Raw genomic sequence first — 21768 nt, 5'->3', positions numbered from 1 at the left:
AGCAGGTGAAATACATGTACAATGAAAATTATAAGACATTATTGAAAGAAATCAGAGAAGACACAAACAAATGGAAAGATATTCCATGCTCATAGATTGGAAGAATAAACATAGTTAAAATGTCCACATTACCTAAAGCAACCTACAGATTCAGTGCAATCCCAAACAGAATGACATTTCTTCACGGAAATAAAACAAAGAATCCTAAAATTTATATGGAACAATAAAAGACCCCAAATAGCTAAAGCAATCCTGGGAAAACACAACAAAGCTGAAGGTATCACCCTCCCTTACTTCAAAATATACTACAAAGCTATAGTAATTAAAATAGCATGTTTTAATTTAACAGTACTGGCACAAAAACAGACACACACATCAGTGGAACAGAATTGAAAGCCCAGAAATAAAAGCACACATCTATGGACAGCTAATCATTGACAAAGAAGCCAAGAACATATAATGGTGAAAAGAAAGTCTCTTCAAGGAGCCGGCCCTGTGGCCCACTGGTTAAGTTCACGTACTCTGCTTTGGTGGCCTAAGGTTTCACTGGTTCACATCCTGGGCACGGACATGGCACCACTCATCAAGCCATGCTTAGGCAGCATCCCACATGCCACAGCTGGAAGGACCTACAACTAAAAATACACAACTATGTACTGGGGGGGCTTTGGGGAGAAAAAGGAAAAATAAAATCTTTAAAAAAAAAAGTCTCTTCAAGAAATGGTGTTGGGAAAACTGAACAGCCACACGCAAAAGAATGAAAGTAAACCATTATCTTACACCATACATAAAAATTAACTCAAAATGAATTAAAGACTTGAGGGGCTGGCCCCATGGCCAAGTGGTTAAGTTCATGCGCCCCGCTGCAGGCGGCCCAGTGTTTCGTTGGTTCAAATCCTGGGCGCGGACATGGCACTGCTCATCAAACCACGCTGAGGCAGTGTCCCACATGCCACAACTAGAAGGACCCACAACGAAGAATATACAACTATGTACTGGGGGGCTTTGGGGAGAAAAGGGAAAAAAATAAAATCTTTAAAAAAAAAATGAATTAAAGACTTGAATGTGAGACCTGAAACCATAAAACTCTTAGAACAAAATGTAGACAGTACACTCTTTGACATTGGTCTTAGCAGTATCTTTTCGAATACCATGTCTACTCATGCAAGGGAAACAAAAGAAAAAATAAACAGGGTCGACTCTGTCACTTAGTGGTTAAGTTTGGTGCGCTCCACTTTGGTGACCCAGGTTCAGTTCCCGGGCATGAAAGGACCTGTACCACTCATTGGTGGCCATGCTGTGCTGGTGACCCACGTACAAAATAGGAGAAGATTGATACAGATGTTAGCTCAGGGCAGATCTTCCTCAAGCAAAAAGAGGAAGATTGGCCACAGACGTTAGCTTGGAGCAAACCTTCCTCAGGAAAAAAATAAACAAATGGGACTATATCAGACTAAAAATCTTCTGCATAGCAAAGGAAACCATCAACAAAATAAAAAAACAATGCACCAACTGGGAGAAAAGATTACAAATCATATATCTGACAACCAGTTAGTTTCCAAAATATATAGAGAACTCATACAGCTCAACAACAAAGAAGTGAATAACCTAGTCAAAAAATGGGCAGAGGATATGAACAGACATTTTTCCAGAGAAGAGAGACAGACGGCCTAGAAGCACATGGAAAAGATGCTCAACATCACTAATTATTAGGTAAATGCAAATCAAAACTACAATGAGATATCACCTCACACCCATCAGAATGGATAATTAACAAGACAAGAAATAACAAGTGTTGGAGAGGATGTGGAGAATAGGGAACCCTCCTACACTGCTGGTGGGAGTGCAAACTGATGCAGCCACTGTGGAAAACAGTATGGAGATTTCTCAAAAAATTAAAAATAGAAATACCGTATGATCCAGCTATCCCACTGCTGGGTATTCATCCAAAGAACATGAAATCAACAATTCAAAAAGATAGATGCACCCCTATGTTCATCAGAGTATTAACAATAGCCAAGAAGTGGAAGCAACCCAAGTGGCCATCAACAGATGAATGGATAAAGAAGGTGTGGTATATATATCCAGCAGTCTTTTACTCAGCCATAAAAAAAGACAAAATTGCGTCATTTGCGACAACATGATTGGACCTTGAGGTTATCATGCTGAGGAAAATAAGTCAGAGAAAGACAAACACTGTATGATTTCACTCATACGTGGAAGATAGATAAGGAGAATAGATTAGTAGCTACCAGAGGAGGGGGGATGTGGGGAGGGCAAAAGAGGTAAAGGGCACATGTGTATGGTGATGGATAAAAACTGGACTATTGGTGGTAAACATGATGCAATCTATATGGAAACTGAAATATAATTAGATACACCTGAAATTTACATGACGTTGTAAGACAGTATGACTGGCCCCCCCTCCCCCAAAAAGAAGAGTACATGAAAATTGAGAAGTTGGCTTATGTGAAGAGTGCAAGAGAACTGTTCTAGGCAGAGGGAATAACACATGCAAAGGCTTTGAGGTAAGAAGCAGCTTTGTCTGCCTAAAAAACTTAAAAAAATTCCACTGAGGCTGAATCTTTGTTCTTGAAGGAGAAAATAGTGTGAGTTGAGATTAGAGAGATAGGCAAGGGTCACAAGATGGTAGCCAGCAGCCATATGTGGCTGTTGAGCGCTGGAAATGTGGCTAGTCCAAACTGGCATGCACTGTAAGTATACATACTGGATTTTGAAGACTTAGCGGTCCCCAAAAGGAATGTAAAGTATCTCATTAATAATTTTTATATTAATTATATGTTGAAATAATATATTGGCTATACTGGGTTAAATAAAATGTATTACAATTAATTTCACTTGTTTCTTTTTACCTTTTTACTGCAGCTTCTAGAAAATTTAAATTTACGTGTGTGGCTTGTATTATTTCTGTTGAACAGCCCTGGGCTAGATAGACAAATTTGAGGCTTTGTGTACTCTTTTAAGGAGTTTGGCTTTTATTTCTAAAACATTGGGAAACAATGGAGCAGTTTTAAGCAGAGAAGTGACATGATCTGATATAATACTCTTTGTGGTTAGAATGTCTTAGCAAGTTTGATATCTTAATAGTTCCTTCCTTTTAGTGGAAACCCTCAAGATCTGTATTCTCTTTCTCTTTACTCCTGACTCCCATAGGCAACTTAGAGCATCTTATGGCCCCTGGTGATTGATTCCTCGCTGGCAGGATGTTTGTTCCCTATAACAAACTACCTGCCTATTTAAAATACTTAGTACAGAAAGCTGACCTAGAGCAGTGACAAGACAGAGGTAACTGTTGTGCCCTCATTAGCTTTCTGCTTTATCATCTGACTCTGTAAAGCAGGACCCCACAGTAAGGAAGAACTCCAATGAATGCAGCCTTTCAACTCCTCAGGCCACAGGCTAAAAATCTGTCCACAAGGTGGTGCTGTCTTCCAGAGTAACAGTAGTCAAAATTTTGGATTAAGTGCAGGGAGCACCCCAAAACTTGTTTCAGAGAACTTTTATCATTAGACCAAGTAAAATTTAAGTTGCCTCTAAGTTTAGGGTCTACTCAAGTGGAACACTTCTAGTGACATTACCTACTAGGCTATTGAGAGGTTCAAATGAGATAAAATTTTGTAACTTTTAAAAACCCAATACAAATGTTGGTCTTTTCATCAGACGTCTTAGCAGTAGATTAGTAGCAACCTGTCTACTCTCCATTGCATGAATTTCTCTGCTAGATATCTATTTATGTTTTGCTCACAAGTGTTACAATGTCCCCATATCATCATATGTTCTTTCTCCATTAAGCCTACTTATATCTCTACCTTCTGACTGTAAATTCCCAAAAGATAGTCTAGGATTTTGAGAGTTTTCTTTGTTGTCACGCACATAGACATCCCCCGCCCCCACACACACACGCTTGATGAGCTGGTTGAAAGTAAATATTGAGTTTCTAGCTCTCTACTGATGCGACATATCATTAATGATTGCCTATCTGCTATATTGTGAGAATTACGTTCTCTTGTGCCTCATGGAAGTAAACCTACTCAAATGAATTTGAAGAAAGACCCATATAGTATTGAACCTGCCCTTTTTGTGGTGGTAAACATACCGTAATTCTTCAAAAACACTGAAAACTAAAGCTTTTGTGTACCTGTTTTTAAACAAAATTTGCATCTTATTCTGATGATTTCCTTTTTATTACCTGTCTGTCATTTTCAGGGGAAGGTGCTATCAACCTGGCTTTGGCTCAGAACCGAAGCCAAGATGTAAGAATGAATGGACCCATAGGAGCCGGAAATTCAGTTAGAATGGAGCCAGGGTTTCCCATGGCAGGTGGTCCAGGTGAGATCTCACACTCAATTGCATAACATTTTGCTACTTTCCTTTGGCTTTATTTCCTAATGTATGATCATTTGGGTTCTGCAAGATAGTTGGGGGTTCCTGGCACGTCTCTGTTTACTGTTTCAGGAAAGCAAAATGTGAATCACTCTTGGGAGGCTAGAATCACAGAGGATGAAGCATATAGTCTTTGCAGTCTTTTGGGCTCCTGCTTAAAGCACTGAGCCATGCAGCAAACATTTGCTGAGTTCTTGTTGTATGACAGGACCTAGGCTAAGGGTTGGAAGTAGAAAGGAATAAAACATTTTCTCCCTTCAGGTGTTTATAGCATAATGGAGAATGTAGCTTTCCAACTTTCACTTTCTCCAAGGCTGAGAATCTGTGAGCTGAGAGTTCTTGCGTGCTTATGTGGAATCTGTAGAAGTATGGGGGAAATATGTGTTTTTATGTATTTAGAATTTGAGAGAGTTATAAATTATTTGCTAATTTTTCTAGTAATCCTGACATTTCTTCTCTGTCGATTGAATTCAATATTCTTTGAAGCATAGAACATTAGAATTGAGTTGTCTCTGTCATTTAAAGCTAAGGAAGCTGTGGAGCTGACAGAAAGGAGGCAGTTTGCCAGAGGCAAGTAACAGTAGGCTAATATCACAGATCTAACCCCAGCTCAATGCTCTTTTCAATACACTAGTGGCTTTCAAACTTTTTCTGCTGCAGGACCTTTTATTCAAATAAAGCAGGGAGGTACAGCTGCTGTGGTTGAAGCAGAGTTAGCACCTGAAACTATACCCAATCATTCACCTCCGCACCCACCACAGTAGCTGTTGAAGAAACGCAACAGAATGGAGAAGCTCAATTTATAAAGCCATTGCTCTGAACTGTAGCTGAAGACTTGGCTGTATAGAATTGGAACTAGGTTTTCATCCTGGCACTGCCATTTACTGGTTACCTTAAGCTAGTCACTGTGCCTCTCTGAGCAAGTTTCTTCACTGATAAAATGAAATAATAATGCCTAAAATATTTTGAGCTCATGCTTGAAAATGGATGAGCCCTGAGCCATTGAAGCAAACATTTACTGAGTTCCTATTATATGTCAGGACCTGTGCTGTTGGGCTATTGTGGAGTACCACATAGTAGATGTAAAATACCCAACCTGGTATCTATAGTAGGGAGTAAGCAGATAAAGTGTTTCACAGAAGTTTGAGCATTTGGTGTTAAAGGCAGCTTGATGAGAGAGTATTGGTGACACTGTTGCCACTACTGAAGAACCAGGGCCAGAAGGAGAGTGGGAAGGGCCTAACCCACTTGCATATAGTTAGTGAAAGAATGAATAGACCTAGGATGAGAGTCAGGAAATCTGGTTCTAGTCTCAGCTCCTGGACAAATGACTTAATATTTACTGGCCTTAGTTGCCTGTAAACATATTTAGTTATGTCCTGGAAACAATGCTATAGATCCCTTCCAGCCTTAAAATGTTAGGACTCTGTTAAACTGATATCAGCACACTAATTGCAAGCTCTCCTAGGCTAGCATCTGGCAAATAGCAGGCATATACACTAAGCGTCTCTGGGAAGTGAGTGTAAATTATAGTGATATAGTTCATTATCAACATAGGAAACATGAAAGTTTTAGGTTGGAATTGGGTTAGACTGGTATTTAATGAAGGACACTGTGATAAATATATGCAGTGTATAGTTTCAAAAATAATGGATCTATAGCCACAGTAACATTTTAACCCCCAGGTATCTTTCTTTACCGCCAAACATACTTTAGAAATATTTTCTCTGTTGTCGGTTACAACGATGGATGCAAACAAAATTTAATAGTAGGTTAAACTAAACAGAAATTTTTCTAGGGAAAGAGGCCTTAACTATCCTCTAAAACAATAATAAATGACTTTGGAATTGTGTGTGTAGAATGTCTTAGATTGTCAATTATTCTTAGCACTACTTTCTTCTCTTAGCATTGGCAACAGAAAGTTGACTTACAAGTAAAACTCTTTTATAATTAAAACCAAATCCATAGTCTTTTTTTTTTGTAGCCTTATAGAGTCCCAAGATTAGTGGGACTGTACTTTACTATAGTAGTCATTTAGTCATAGTTTCTCAACTTCATCACTGTTGATGTTTCAGGCCAATAATTTTTTGCTTTGGAGAGCCGTCCTGTGCATTGTGGGATGTTTAGCAGCATGCCTGGCCTCTACCTACAAATGCCAGTAGCACCACCACCCTTTCCCCCACTTTGTGCCAAACAAAAACGTCTGCAGACATTGTCAGATGTACCCTGGAGGACAAAATTGCCCCCCATGGATCTAGTCCAATTCTCACATAGTGCTGGAATGTATTTTATATTATCACTACTGAGTAGTGTAGTGAACATGTACTTGAACATTTCTGGAGAAAGAAAACTCATTTTAGAGAGTAAAACCTGTTTTTTCTTATCTCCTAAGGACTACTGTCTAATTACCCTATTTGAAAAATAGTATGGGATTCCTGAGAAACACATCCATTTTCAGCAAATAAACATTTACCTTATTGCCCTCTCTATCTACAAAAAACTTAAAAATGCTGGATAAAATATAACATTTAATGCACAGCTGAGCTTGTAAGAAAGTAAGGAAAATCCCCAGGGCAAAAAAGAAGTCAAAGATGAAAATTGAAATAGCAGTAAATAAATGAGATTCTGTAGGCGCCAAAGGATTTGAGTTTTAATGACCAGGAAAGGATAAAATATGTAACCTTGCCTTGGGTCCATATAAAGAAGAAAGTTATAATTCAGAATCACTCACAAAACCAGAATTTTCAGTGAGAATAGATTAGAAAATTTTCACCCTCTGGCACAAGGAGACAGAAAACTTGTCTCTCTTGGCCTGAGCTCTCTAGTTGAGAGGTGGGGGAAGTGGTGGTTGTGGAATTGTCTTTTCTACCCTCTTGCATGGTGGACATTTAATATATTATTGAAGTGACCCAGGAAGAGCCAAGCTAAGTCATTAAATGGTTCTAGACTGGTAATAATTGTTGAAACTTTGGAGTGGCACATTCTCAACCCAAGCCATTGCAGACTTCTCATAGTTAAAGCCTACTATAAATGAGCTTATTCTCCAAATTTATGAAATTTACAATTAGACTCCCTCCCTTCAGAATTCTAGATAATAGAAATATCAGGGTGTTTAAAATTATGAAAATCATAAGAAGAGAACAAGACACTATCAAAACATAGAGAATTTGGGGGAATAAAAACAGAACTTACAGAAATTAAAAATTTATTGAAGTGAGTAACATTCAGCAAATTAGACGGCCAAATTGGAAAGTGAATTTGAAGAAATTACCCAGAATGCAGCAGAGAAGAAGTAAAGAAATGGAAATATGAAAGAGGTCAAGAGATGTGAAGGGTAAAATAAGAAAGTTTAACATATGTCTGAAAAGAGTTCTAGAAAAAGAAGGTCAAGAAATTGAGAAGAGATGATAGTCTAAGAGAAAAGGCTGAAATTTTTTCAGAATTGATAAAAGACATGAGTCTTCAGATTCAGAAGCCCAGTAATCCTAAGCACTATAAATAAAAATTAATTCACATCTAGACACAAAATTGTAAAACTATAGAACATGGAAAACAAAGGGAATGTTAAAAGCAACTCGAAACAAAAAACCAATTATTTACGTAGGAAAGACTATCAGACCACAGCTGATTCTCAAGAGCAACATTGGAAGCCAGGAAACATTGGAATAATATTTTCAAAGTGATGAGAAAATAATTGACAACCTAGCTATACTATTAAGAGTGGTATGAAGGGCAAGCCCAGGGGCATAGTGGTTAAGTTCGTGCACTCTACTTCGGCAGCCTGGGGTTTGCAGGTTTGGATCCCAGGTGCCAACCTACACATTGCTCATCAAGCCATTCTGTGGTGGCATCCCACATACAAAATAGGGGAAGAGAGGCACAGATATTAGCTCAGGGACAATCTTCCTCACACATACAAAAAAGAGTGGTATGAAATAAAGACCTTTTTAAAGAGACTTAGAGAATTTACCATTAACAGACCCTTGCTAAGTGAACTGCTCAAGGATGTACTTCAGGAAGAAGAAAATTGAACCTAAGATGGAAGAAGTAACATGTAAGAAGGAATAGTGAGCTAAATAATTGGTAAACATGGAGTAAATCTAAACCAGCACTGACTTATTTAATAATAATAAAGATTATATATTTTCTTTAGACTTTGTCATGTATGTCTGTTGATATTTTAAAGATATCACTAAAATAATAGAAATAGAATGTATAACTTCTGAATTAGTAGTGGAGGAGTAGAAAGGAAGGGCATGATGAAAAAATCAATCCAATAAAATTCAGGAAAAATAGGAAAACAGCACAGAAAAACAGGAAAAAGCATAGAAAAAGAAGAATAAAAAGCGGTGTTACAAAACAATAAGATAAATTAAAAATATGCCAGTAATTAACAATAAAGGTAAATGGATTATGAACACTGATTAAAAAAGTGATTAATCAGATTGAATAATAATCTCTGATTTAGCTATGTACTCTTACAGGAAACACATAAAATATAAGGACTCAGTTCATAGATAATCCAGGTGAATATTAACTGAGAAAAGGGGGTATAACAATATTTTTATTAGAACAGAATTCAAGATAAAAAGCATTACTGAGGGCTACATAGGGCCACTCTATGAAGTAAAAGGAAAAATTCACCAGGAAGAGAGCTAAACTTTTATGTACATACTTAATAACCTACCCTCAAAATATGTGAGACAAAAATGGACAGAATTACATGGAGATACAAATCTTAGGGGAGATTTTTAACATATCTCTGTTAGTAATTGATGGATTGAGCTTATAAAAAATTAGTAAGGATAAAAAAACCTTGAATAATATAATTAAAATAGTTTGATATAATAGATATATAGAGAAATTATGCGCTAATAATTCAAGAATTCTTAATCTTTTTGAGCATGAATGGAACATTTATACAAATTGACGATGTGTTATTCCCAAAGCAAGTTTCAGTAAATATCAAATATTAGTATCACACAGATCATGGCCTCTGACCACAGTGTAATTAAATCAGTGGCAAAAAAAAAAACAAAACCTAACCAAAATATCCCATATTTTTAGAAATTTAAAAATATATTCTAAATACCCAGTGATTTTTTTTAAAAAGTAGTTATGATGGACATTAGGAAATGTTTGTTTTTTATTGAGGTAACATTGGTTTATAACATATAAATTTCAGGTATACATCATTATATTTCAACTTCTGTATAGAGTACATCATGTTCACCAGCAAAAGTCTAGTTCCCATCTGTCACCATACAAATGTGCCAGAAAATATTTAGAATGGGATAATGAGAATAGTACATATCAAAATTTGTGAGATGTTGTTAATACAGCACTTGGAAGAAAATTTAAGCCCTTAGATACTTATATTAGAGCAGAACATAAACTGAAAATTAACAAGCTAAGCTAAGTGTCTGACTTCAGAATTGAGAAAAAGAACAAGAGAGTAGTAATTTAGAAGGAAGGAAATAAGAGTAGAGATAAGTAAAGTATAAATTGAAAAAAGAAAACAGAACAGACCAGCAAAACCAAAAGATGTTTCTTTCAAAAGATAACTAAAATTGATGAAGCTGGTAAGACCAGTAAAAAAAGAGAGTCACAAACAATGTGAAGAATGAAAAAGAGTGTACATTTTAAAAGGGTGTATTTTGTAGTATGTGAATTATATCTCAATTTAAAAAAAGAATAGATAAAAAGAGTATCCCATGAATAACTGCTAATAAATTTTAAAGCATTGGCAAAGTAACAGTTTTCTTGAAAATATAATTTAACCAAAATTGACTTAATAAGACATCAGAAACTTGACAAATCTGTAACTACTTAAGAAATTGAAATAATTAAAAATCTGTCTCCCTATGAATCAGTTAGTATAGCCAATAGGCCCAGATGGTTTTACGGGTGAGTTTTACTAAGTGTTTAAAGAACAGATACGCATATTCTTCCAGAGCATTGAAAAAGAGGAAAGATGCTTTCCAACTCATTTTGAAGTTATTTTAATCTTGATCTTTAATTTGTAAGGAACAGGAAAAAAGGATAATTATAGGCTATTTTCACTTATTAACATAGATGCTGAATCCTAAAAAATCTAACAGTATCAGAAATTAGATTTGGAGCAAGAAGAGTTATCAGACTGCAAGTTGGTATGACCACTTTTGAGAGCAGTTTACTAATATCTAGTAAAACTGAAGATGCTTGTACTTTGAAACATAGTAATTCTAAGCATATAGTCTAAAGACACTCTAACATGTCCGCAAGAACACATGACAAAAACATGACATTGGAAAATTCTAAGGATGAAAAGTTGGAGGCAGGCACCCTTAATATTCATCAGCAGAAGAATGGATGTGTGGGTTCCATAAAAATGGAGCACTGTTATAGCAGTCAAGATGAATGAATCTCAAAAAATAATATTAAGTGAAAAACGAAACTGAAGAAAAATACAGTATGGTGCCACTTGTACAAGATCAAATGCATACGAAAAATGTGATGCAGTTTACCTACATAAGTAGAAAAGATAAATAAGTATGTGTGGAACTGTTAACCTCAATTATAAGATAAAAGGAAGGGAATGAAATAAGATTGAGAAGGGGGAGCAGGCTTCTGGTGTGTCTACATTTGTTATCTGATGGAGATTAGGCAAAACTTTTAGTTTTTTGTTTTTTAAAGATTGGCATCTGAGCTAACATCTGTTGCCAATCTTCTTTTTTTTTCTTCTTCTTCTCCCCAAAGCCCCAGAGTACATAGTTGTATATTCTAGTTGTAGGCCCTTCTGGTTGTGCTATATGGGACGCTACCTCAACATGGCTTGATGGGCGGTCCATGTCTGCACCCAGGATCCAAACCAGCGGAACTCTGGGCCACCGAAGTGGAGCATGTGAACTTAACCACTCAGCCACAGGATGACCCCTAAAACTTTTAGATTTAAACAAAGTGATGGGTACAGAAATTTTCTATGCCTTTTCATATTCTTGAAATATTTTATTAAAAACAAACATTGTACCAATTCCAGGAGTCTATTCTAGGGATTTTTTTTTTTTTTCTGTAGGATTAATAAGGATGACCAGCCCTGCCACTGTTATGATACCCCAGGGTGGAAACGTGTCATCTTCCATGATGGCACCAGGCCCTAATTCAGAGCTGCAGCCCAGGACTCCTCGCCCAGCTTCTCAGTCAGGTAATGACCTCCAGTCTTTGAGGATTGAAGAGGCTGGGACTCCCTGTACAGATCATTAGAAAATTCAGCTCTCTCTGATGCCAAATTCCTAACTGCCCAACTTAAATGCAACCTTCTTCACAAATCTACCCTAATTTACTCAAGTTAAAAGTCATCGTTTCCTTCTCAGAATTTCTCATTATTCTCTTAGCAGTTTTATCCCAATGTTCCTAAAAATCTGTTCCTTGGCCTACTTAGCCCTGCAAGACACCCTACAATGGAAAATTCTGTAGTCAAGTAAATTTGGTATATACATCATACTTTATCTTTTGAATCTCCTGGAGATTCAAAATGAACATATTGGAGGCACTGAAAGTCCTTCAGTGAAGAAACCTATCTAATGTTGTTAGGCCCAGGGTTTCCTAAACCTAATTGACTACGTTTTGTTTTACTCTGTTTTCTTAATAACACTAATAAACATAGCTCCCCAGAATATGCTTTGGAAAATATCACTCTCCACATTTTGTGTTTATCTCTTGTATCTACTTTTGAACCATAAGCTCTTTTTAGACAAGACCCATCTTTCTATCATCTTGGTATGTTGCTTTGCTTATAAAAGGTACTCATGAACATTTCCTTGAATGGTACCAGCAGATTTTATTCTATATTTGCAGAATTGCCAAGACTACTGCTTTAGGACCTAGGTTGCAGTAAGTTAATTATTGCTTTGTTGACTGTCTTTAAACAGATGCAATGGATCCACTCCTTTCTGGGCTCCATATACAGCAGCAGAGTCATCCCTCAGGATCTTTAGCTCCCCCACACCACCCAATGCAGCCTGTCCCTGTGAACAGACAAATGAACCCAGCTAATTTTCCCCAGCTGCAGCAGCAGCAGCAACAACAACAACAACAGCAGCAGCAGCAGCAGCAGCAGCAGCAGCAACAGTTGCAGGCAAGACCCCCACAGCAACATCAGCAGCAACAGCCACAGGGAATTCGACCCCAGTTTACTGCCCCAACTCAGGTGCCTGTTCCTCCAGGCTGGAACCAGCTGCCTTCCGGAGCCCTTCAGCCTCCTCCAGCCCAGGGTTCTCTGGGCACAATGACTGCAAACCAAGGGTGGAAGAAGGCTCCCTTGCCTGGTCCAATGCAACAGCAACTCCAGGCAAGACCATCCTTAGCCACGGTACAGACACCTTCCCACCCTCCCCCTCCATATCCCTTTGGCAGCCAGCAAGCCTCACAAGCCCATACAAACTTTGCTCAAATGAGCAACCCAGGCCAGTTCACAGCTCCTCAGATGAAGAGCTTGCAGGGAGGGCCCTCCAGGGTCCCAACCCCCCTGCAGCAGCCCCACCTCACCAACAAGTCTCCTGCCTCCTCACCCTCCTCCTTCCAGCAGGGATCCCCTGCATCCTCCCCAACGGTTAACCAAACTCAGCAGCAGATGGGACCAAGGCCACCTCAAAATAACCCACTTCCCCAGGGATTTCAGCAGCCCGTCAGCTCTCCGGGTCGGAATCCTATGGTTCAACAGGGAAACGTGCCACCTAACTTCATGGTGATGCAGCAGCAACCACCAAACCAGGGGCCACAGAGTTTACATCCAGGCCTAGGAGGTGAGGAACACTGAAGCTGTTTGTGTTGATAGATTTACTGGAGATAGATCTTAGTAGAACTTCAATTTTTAGAGTTAATGGAGGGAGTGCAATAAGGATGTGATTATTTGGTTTTGTGGATATAGTGGTGACATTTGATATAACTTAGTTAACTTGATCCATTATTAACTTGATATATTACGCAGCATCTTACTGGTTACATTTAAGCTAGCCCTCTGGATAAAAGTGCAGGTAAAATTCAATATAGAGATGTTCATTTGTTTTTCAAATTACTTTTGCTTGATCTTGTACTAGTAATTAAAATGTCCAGAAGAAAAATGCATTTTATTAACAACTTAACTGCTCAGCTGTTGAAAAAATTTAAGATTATGCAATAGAGCAAAAATGAAAAGATAAATGCAGGGTCTTATTGGGAAAAAGGCCCTTGTAGTTTTCTATTTTGATAATCCTAGTTAGTAAAATAATAAGCATGGTATTTGTTAAATTTGATTACAGTATTAAAGGGGAATAAGTTCAGAAATCATTGACTTTTATAGTTTTATAATGTCAATGCCTGCTCCTTAGAGAGGGAATTCCACCAGTTATACCTAAAGGAGATTTATTTATTTATTTTGTAAGGTGCCTCTTGTATGAAGAAAAAGCAATGGAGCTTAATGTGTGAGAGGTAAAACGATTACAGTAAAACTTATCCATCTCCATGTTTATTATTTATTCTTATTAATCATTGATCTAGTGCACATGAATGTGCTTGGAGCTTTTCAGTAAGGTATAGAGAGTGTCAGTAATACTGTCATCTGATAAACATAACCCCCACCAAAAGACACCCATTGCCTACTCAGAAAAAAACCTTGCATCTTTAGTGCAACATAGCAAAGGCATGTTCCCATGGTTTCTGGTGAAATTAAGTTGCTCATCAGTCTTTTCACTCTCTTGTAATTAATTTTACTGACATGCAGGCTCTGATATTTGAATCCTAAGAAGTTTTTAGAAAATGCAAGAATGCTTCAGCTCCAAACTTCACTGTTCTAGGCATCTAGTCCTGGATCAGTGGAAGCTGGGTAGTCCCCCCGCAAATGTGATTACTGATTTGATTACAATGGAAGCTTGCAAATGGGGACGTGTCACTGCTAAAGAAAAGACAAATGCATATTTGTCTACAAAGCATTTTTCAGGACATTGAAAATTTGGCCCTTAAAAAAATAAATGGACTAACACAAAAAATTTTTAAGTGAGCTTTAGGTCTTGATGCTTTCATAGAGCAGATGATGTGCTCGCCTAGGTGATCTGGCCACATCAAGGCCTACATTATAAACAATGAGTGGGTTCTGAGATTCTCCTTCTTACAGATTTGTTTTCTGAAATAAACTTTCCTATAAAAGGAAGTAACACTTCAGTAAGATTCCATTAGAGCACAGTTTTTGGTACCATAGCTGTCAGAATTGCAGCAAACTTTATGAGGGGAAGTTGTAATGGTAAATTTAATATATCTTCGCTTTGAAGTTCTTCTGAATTGTTTCTAATCTCCTGTCTCTTCCAAAGAGACAAGCACAATATTGGGGGTAAATTTTGGAGGTGGTTGTCCATTTCCCTCAATGGAAAAAAATCACCTATCCTTAATATCAGGACCCAGCTCTTTGTTTTGTAGTATTTCTTATCAATCTGTTTGAATATGAGAGAATTTAGTGTATTCCTTTGGTGCCTGTGTTAAAGTATGTAAAGTTTGGGGGTCCATTGTATTACAGAGAAAAGTGAGCCCTAAACCTTGCTGTGACGTGGCCTCAGATCACATTTAGGGAGCAGATTGCCATCTTTTCCTTGGCATGTTCTAAGCGTAAATTTTTTAGTATTTCTTTTTCATTTTGACAATGCTCATGTAAGAGATTGTGTTGATTTTTTTAACCATCTTTCCCAACCTTATTATTAAAGATCCTACCAGTGTGACAGAGAGAGCTAAGCCAGTGAAGACTTCATGCAGCTCATCCTTCCTTATTCATTCCACATCTAAGCAAGAGTATAAATTTTCTAGGTAACTGCCTTACTCATTGTTTTCTATTAAGGAATGCCTAAACGCCTCCCACCTGGCTTCTCAGCAGGACAGGCCAATCCGAACTTTATGCAAGGTCAGGTGCCTTCGACCACAGCAACCACCCCTGGGAATTCAGGAGCCCCTCAGCTGCAAGCAAATCAAAACGTCCAGCATGCAGGTTTGTTTTCTGTGATTTATTCAGCGAGCATTTACTGAGCATTGTGTGGTAGAAACCGTGATAGGCGACAAAGAGATACAGATAAATGTAAGTCCTGGTCCCTCTGCTTAATTTCAAACCCGTAAGTATTCTTTCAGAGTAATAACTGATATTTCAAAAGTAAGTAAAATGTCTCAGGAACCTGGAAACACCTAAAGAAAGGAGGTGAAACTTCAGTTAGGGCAGGGGTCCTCAATTTTTTTTCTGTAAAGGACCAGATAATAAATATTTTAGGCTTTGCAGGTTATATGATCTCTGTTGCCACTATTTAACTCTGCTGTTATAGTGCAAAAGTAGCCACAGACAATAGGTAAACAAATGAGCATGGCAATAGTCCAAACACTGTTTATTTACAAGCTGGCAAGGGGCTTGATTTGGCCCATGGGACATAGTTTTCTGACCCCTGAGTTCATAAAAGGGCAATAGGTGTTTCTGGCAAAGGGAACTATAGGAAAAAAGGCATGGAGGCATATGGCATTTTGGACAACTACAGTTTTTTAAATCTCTATATAGTACATGTTAGCTTTGTTTATGCCGAGTATCTGAATTCTGGTTTACATTGTGGTGTTTGAACACCAGCCTTCAGTCAGTACAGATTTAATGCCAACAGTGTATTGTATATAAGAAGAAATTTTGGAGGAGGAATAGGATAGAGCAGATGGCTGAAAAATATTTGTAAAGCAATATTGTATAAGCCCAAACCTCATGTTTCTGGTTGCTTGGGTACCATGTGACTAATCCTCTTACGCTTTCTCATTCAGGCATCTTGGACTGAGGTAGCGCAAATATTTTCTGAATTCCCATCCCTGCTTGGACTTAATTTAGTTATGTGGTTCCAACTTTAATTGTAAATCGCTAAGGAACAAGAAAAATCCTAATTAATAATAAAAAAAAAATGTAAACGACCCCCTGAAGGGTGAGAGAAGGATAGGACAAACTGCTTGATTTTCCCTGTCTGCTAATGCAACACTTCATTCCTGAGTTATGTGACTTCATGTTTTCTATAAGAAGTTTTAAAACAGTGATAAAACCATTCATAGTTCCTCCCCAAAGCACAGCTAGTTTGTATTTTTATATGGTGCCTTCCACATGCACATATTATTTTGATTTCCCCATTTATCCCATCTAAGATAGCTCTACTCTTGTCTGTCATTTTCTGTTCTCTTACCCTACTTTATTTCTCTTGTTAGCTTTAACTTCCTTCTGAAAAATACTTGTCTGTTTGTTATTGTCTCTTTCCAACTAGACTCCACGGAGTCAGGGGTTTGATCTATCTTATTTATTGCTAATACTGCAGCACCAAAAGTGCCTTATACATATTAGGTACTCAATAAATAAATTTTTGATTGAATGAATATACAGTGGTATATTTAGAGTATATAGAGTCTAGTATATAGTGGTCATGGAGTTCAAGTTAAGGGTTTATAAGGCTGGTTTAAAAAAACTCCGGATAGTGTGAACAAGGGACATTTTGTCCCTTGCCTCCCTGGCTAGGGCATAGACTAGCCTTATAACTTCATTGTGGTTGCCACTTTCTAGTTCCCATTTAAAAGTGAAAAATAAAACAGAGATAAAATAAGCTAGAATGGTTATTCAGTAAAAAGGGGGAGGTAATGCAAGTAGCTCTAGGAAAATCCCAAAGACTCAGCCATAAGTAAACACTGCAAGCCAGGCAGTGTCCTTTGTCTAAATTAGAAATAACTGGGAAGAATAGAACATGTCCCATGTAGTCCACCAGGGACTGCCACAGGGGAGGTTCACTGCAGTTTTAACATCCCTTGTTAACTATCCTTTGTCCGCAGCTTCTGGGTTGTCTATCAGTTTACTCCCAGCAGAGGCTCAGCTTCCAGATCAGTATTATATGGTTTTCAACCACATTGGGGCAGAGGAGACCTATCTTTAGGAAGTATTAGGTGTTCTTTTCTTTAAAGTGCAGCATCCAGATAGCACACACATAACCTTTGAGAGTCATTATTAGTTTTCCAAGAAGCATTTTTAAATGTCTTCTCAGCTTGTTGAGGTTTTCCTAAGAAGATCCATCACATTCTTTGTTTCCTTCACCTCCTCTAAAGTAGAGCTTATTTCATTAGCCTACCGTCCTTTTCATTAATTTTCTTCATCTTAAGGTAGCTACAAGTCGTTTTTAAACAATGAGATGCTGCCTTTCTCTTTATTTAATCTGAAAGAAGGTAAACTTTATTGATCTTCAAAATGTTGTCTTTAAGTTACCAAATAGGAATGAAGAAACAGTTTCTCATTCTCTATTATATGGTCATCAAGAATGTAAACAATTTTCTCACAGTCACATCTCCATATTTTAAAAAACCCACAGAAAGTATGTCAAGCACAGTACATTTGTTTATGTTGGTCAGTGGATATATGGGTGGTGGGTGCTTTTCTAATTAAAGTAATTTTAGTATCTTAATACCAATAAGATAATAGTATTTCTTTCTGAAACTGTGCCTTTTTTTTTTTTAAGGTGGTCAAGGAGCTGGTCCTCCTCAAAACCAGATGCAGGTGTCCCATGGGCCACCAAATATGATGCAGCCCAGCCTCATGGGAATTCATGGCAACATGAACAACCAGCAGGCTGGTAGTTCTGGGGTTCCTCAGGTGAACCTGGGCAACATGCAAGGCCAGCCCCAGCAGGGCCCACCATCTCAGCTGATGAGCATGCACCAGCAGATCGTGCCCTCCCAGGGGCAGATGGTCCAGCAACAAGGAACCTTGAACCCTCAGAACCCTATGATCCTTTCAAGGGCCCAGCTTATGCCACAGGGCCAGATGATGGTGAACCCTCAGAGCCAAAATCTTGGGCCCTCGCCCCAAAGGATGACCCCACCCAAGCAGATGCTTCCCCAGCAGGGCGCACAAATGATGGCGCCACATAACCAGATGATGGGGCCTCAGGGCCAAGTATTGCTCCAACAGAACCCAATGATAGAACAGATCATGACCAATCAGATGCAGGGGAATAAGCAACAGTTTAACACTCAGAACCAATCCAATGTCATGCCGGGACCAGCACAGATAATGAGGGGACCAACTCCAAACATGCAAGGAAACATGGTGCAGTTTACGGGACAGATGTCAGGACAGATGCTGCCCCAGCAAGGGCCTGTGAACAACAGTCCATCTCAGGTTATGGGGATCCAGGGGCAGGTCTTGCGGCCACCAGGGCCCAGTCCACACATGGCCCAGCAGCATGGTGATCCTGCTACTACAGCAAATAATGATGTCAGCTTGTCTCAGATGATACCAGACGTTAGCATGCAACAAACCAACATCGTCCCCCCCCACGTGCAGGCCATGCAGGGAAACAATGCCTCGGGAAACCACTTCTCAGGCCATGGGATGCCTTTCAATGCACCTTTCAGTGGAGCACCCAATGGAAATCAGATGTCCTGTGGTCAGAATCCAGGCTTCCCGGTCAATAAGGATGTCACGCTAACAAGCCCATTGTTGGTCAACTTATTGCAGAGTGACATCTCTGCAGGCCATTTTGGGGTAAACAATAAACAAAATAATACCAACGCAAATAAACCGAAGAAGAAGAAACCCCCTCGGAAGAAGAAAAATAGTCAGCAGGATCTAAAGTAGGTTGTTATAGTTTTGGCTCAAATGTTATTCATTTATTTCTATGTGGACAACATTTTTGGATGGAAAATTTTAAACATATATAAAGTTACAATAGTATAATGCTATCCACCTGGTTTAATAATTATCAACTCATAGCCTATCTTGCCTTCACCCAGGCTGTCACTGTTATCCTCTTGATTATTTTAAAGCAAATTCACTTTAAATATTTCAGTATGTACTTCTGAAAGATAAGAACAGTTTGGTTTTTTGAGAGCACACAATACCATTAGTACACCTAGAAAAATTCTTACTTCATATTCTCACATTTCCAGACAGTGTTCAAATTTCCCTGATTATCTCAAATTAACTTTTTTTACAGTTTGTTCAAATAAGGATCCAAACAAGGTTTATACATTGCAATTGACTGATATATGTCTCTTATGTCTGTAGTCTCGGGGGTTGTGGCACTGAGAGCCTGAATAGTAGCCTGTGCTACCACAGTGCAACTCCGCAAAGCACTTCAGGCTTATAGTGGCCATTGGGGAACCAGAGAAGACAAAATGTGTTTTGGAAATGAAAACTGCTGATAGAGACTCCCTGCTGTCTCTCAAATAGAAATGGTTTTTTGTACGGGTGCCTTTCCTTTAAAGGCTCTTTATCATCCCTAGAAGCTTAAAACCTCATGCTCAGATGATTGGATCTTTTAAATCAGTTACCCTTTCAGTAAAGGCTCTCCAGGTGAGTTCTTTTGCAAGATCACAGCAGGAAGGGCAATTAAATATTTCATTTCCTGAAGCTAAGTGTTAATTTAAGTCATGTTTTGGGCTTTGATAAAATATTTCCAGAAGGAGTATTGATTGAACTGGATTTTCTGCCTTTAATCATAAAACTGGAATTCAGAGACATTTATTAACAGAGAATAGTAACTAATGAATGTAAAAGGGGTTAATTGAAATAAATTGCTACAACTATAGAAAAGAATAGGGGAGCTTTAGTTAAGCAAGCATAAATGTTCAAAACAAAACCAACTACCTTTCTCCCAGCCTTCCCACAACATTTCTTTGATTGTACTCTAATATTATATCATACTCAGTTACTGCTTCTTGAATCTTATACATTAAAAGTCAATAACTATAATTAACCACCTATAATGTCCTGAATTTAGACTGAATAAGCCCTTTAATTATCTGATTTTTGCAGTAGCTCTTTCTAAGTTAAATTCTTTGCCATCAACCTGTGGGAATAACATTTTTCGTGGTGATATGCATTCCTCCCAGTAGTTTAGGAGTATAATTGCAAGGTTATTCAGTTACCGTTAGTATGTATTTTTGCTGTCTTCCCTAACCCTGAGGGAGATTGCTTACTTGTTGAGGCTACAGATTGTTTAAAGGGCCTTATATAGTATCAAGGCTTGTAGGAAAGGGAGAGAGTAGGTTTGATAGGAAGAGCACCTGCTCCTAGCTCTAACACTAGTTCACTGTGGAACCTGTGGCATATCTCTTATACCTCTCTGGGTCTTTGTTTTCTCATCCATAACATGAGGTGGCTGCACCAGATATCTGAGATTTTTTTAGCAGTATAGTTCTTGAAAGTAAAGAAAACCACAGAATCCTTGCCTATAATTTGAAGTGAGAGGGAAGTCATATAAGGAGCAAATCGATATAGGCATCTGGATGTGCTAAGGACCTGCTTCAGGTTCTAAATTTCCCTGTGGTATGGCTTTTTAAATGGATTAAGGTAAGGCTTATGAAACTACATAGAAAATGATGAGATAAAATACTGTCTAAAAGTAGGTGACCAAGATTAGGGCAAAGGGAAACTAAAGGTAGGAAAGAAAGGTGCAGCTAGGAGTAAGATTACAAACAAAATGAGGGATGTGAGCATTCTGGTTCTTTGGGAATATGGCGGAATATGGCTGTTAGATAATGTTTTCTTCCTTTTTCTTCCCCACTAAAAATTCTAAGATACACCCAGGTAAAAATGAAAGCTTTGGGGTTGTCTGCAAATACTTATTCTGCAACAAAATTAATTAGGTTTTTCTGGTATTCTCCATCTTTCTTTGTTCTCTGAATACCATTTTCATCAGGCAACCTACAACTTCTTGCAAAGTTTTGTGAATTGTTGGAGCTATCACTGTAATATCCACAAGAAAGAAACAGTCTAGACTCCCTGGTTGAATTTGATAGCTACACCAAAGATAGTGTGGTTTCACAGAAACAGTGCTTTATAATATTGATAGCCCAAACTATGATCAGATCTTAAAACATCTAAGGGATGGATGATTACATGAAAATCATTGTATCAGAAATTTGTAAAAAACACTTTGAATAAATAGCCATGCTATTAGATTAAGTGGATTTCAACATTTAATGAAATTTCTAGATTATTTTTATGCCAAATATTGAATATTTTATCAAACTAGAGAGATGTAAGTAATGGTAAGATGAGAATGCAAGTAGATTTTAGTTCTTCAGAAATAGGGGAGGGGTTAAGCTAAGTTTTGGTGTGTAAACTATACAACTTGCTCTCAAATGTGTAATTTATTTTTTAGCACCCCAGATACTCGCCCAGCTGGTCTGGAGGAGGCCGATCAGCAGCCATTGCCTGGAGAACAAGGAATTAACTTGGACAGCTCAGGCCCTAAACTGCCAGAATTTTCAAACAGACCACCAGGTGATAAAATGTTAGCTAAAGATTATACACTTGTCATTGTTTATATGCATTATAAAGCTTCTCTTCAAGGATACAGTGGTATTTTA

The 21768-nt window shown here is 38.1% G+C and overlaps 1 protein-coding gene across 33 annotated transcripts in view; it reads left to right on the top strand.

The window, feature by feature from the left end:
• NCOA6 (nuclear receptor coactivator 6) overlaps positions 1–21768 on the top strand; it is a 102952-nt gene that overhangs the window by 56909 nt on the left and 24275 nt on the right. For 18 of the 33 annotated variants that reach the window (XM_070247363.1, XM_070247349.1, XM_023626398.2 and 15 more), the window contains 6 exons: positions 4228–4350; positions 11459–11587; positions 12315–13187; positions 15245–15391; positions 17910–19026; positions 21561–21682. In XM_070247363.1, coding sequence (XP_070103464.1) covers positions 4228–4350; positions 11459–11587; positions 12315–13187; positions 15245–15391; positions 17910–19026; positions 21561–21682 — 2511 coding nt within the window. The remainder of the gene's footprint in view (positions 1–4227; positions 4351–11458; positions 11588–12314; positions 13188–15244; positions 15392–17909; positions 19027–21560; positions 21683–21768) is intronic. The other 15 variants (XM_070247358.1, XM_070247353.1, XM_023626401.2 and 12 more) reach the window with 4 other exon arrangements.

The sequence above is a fragment of the Equus caballus genome, chromosome 22, assembly GCF_041296265.1.
Source record: "Equus caballus isolate H_3958 breed thoroughbred chromosome 22, TB-T2T, whole genome shotgun sequence".
In the NCBI taxonomy this organism is placed as follows: domain Eukaryota; kingdom Metazoa; phylum Chordata; class Mammalia; order Perissodactyla; family Equidae; genus Equus; species Equus caballus.
The sequence above is the reverse complement of the archived record's forward strand: the minus strand, read 5'-3'. Positions and strand labels throughout refer to the sequence as shown.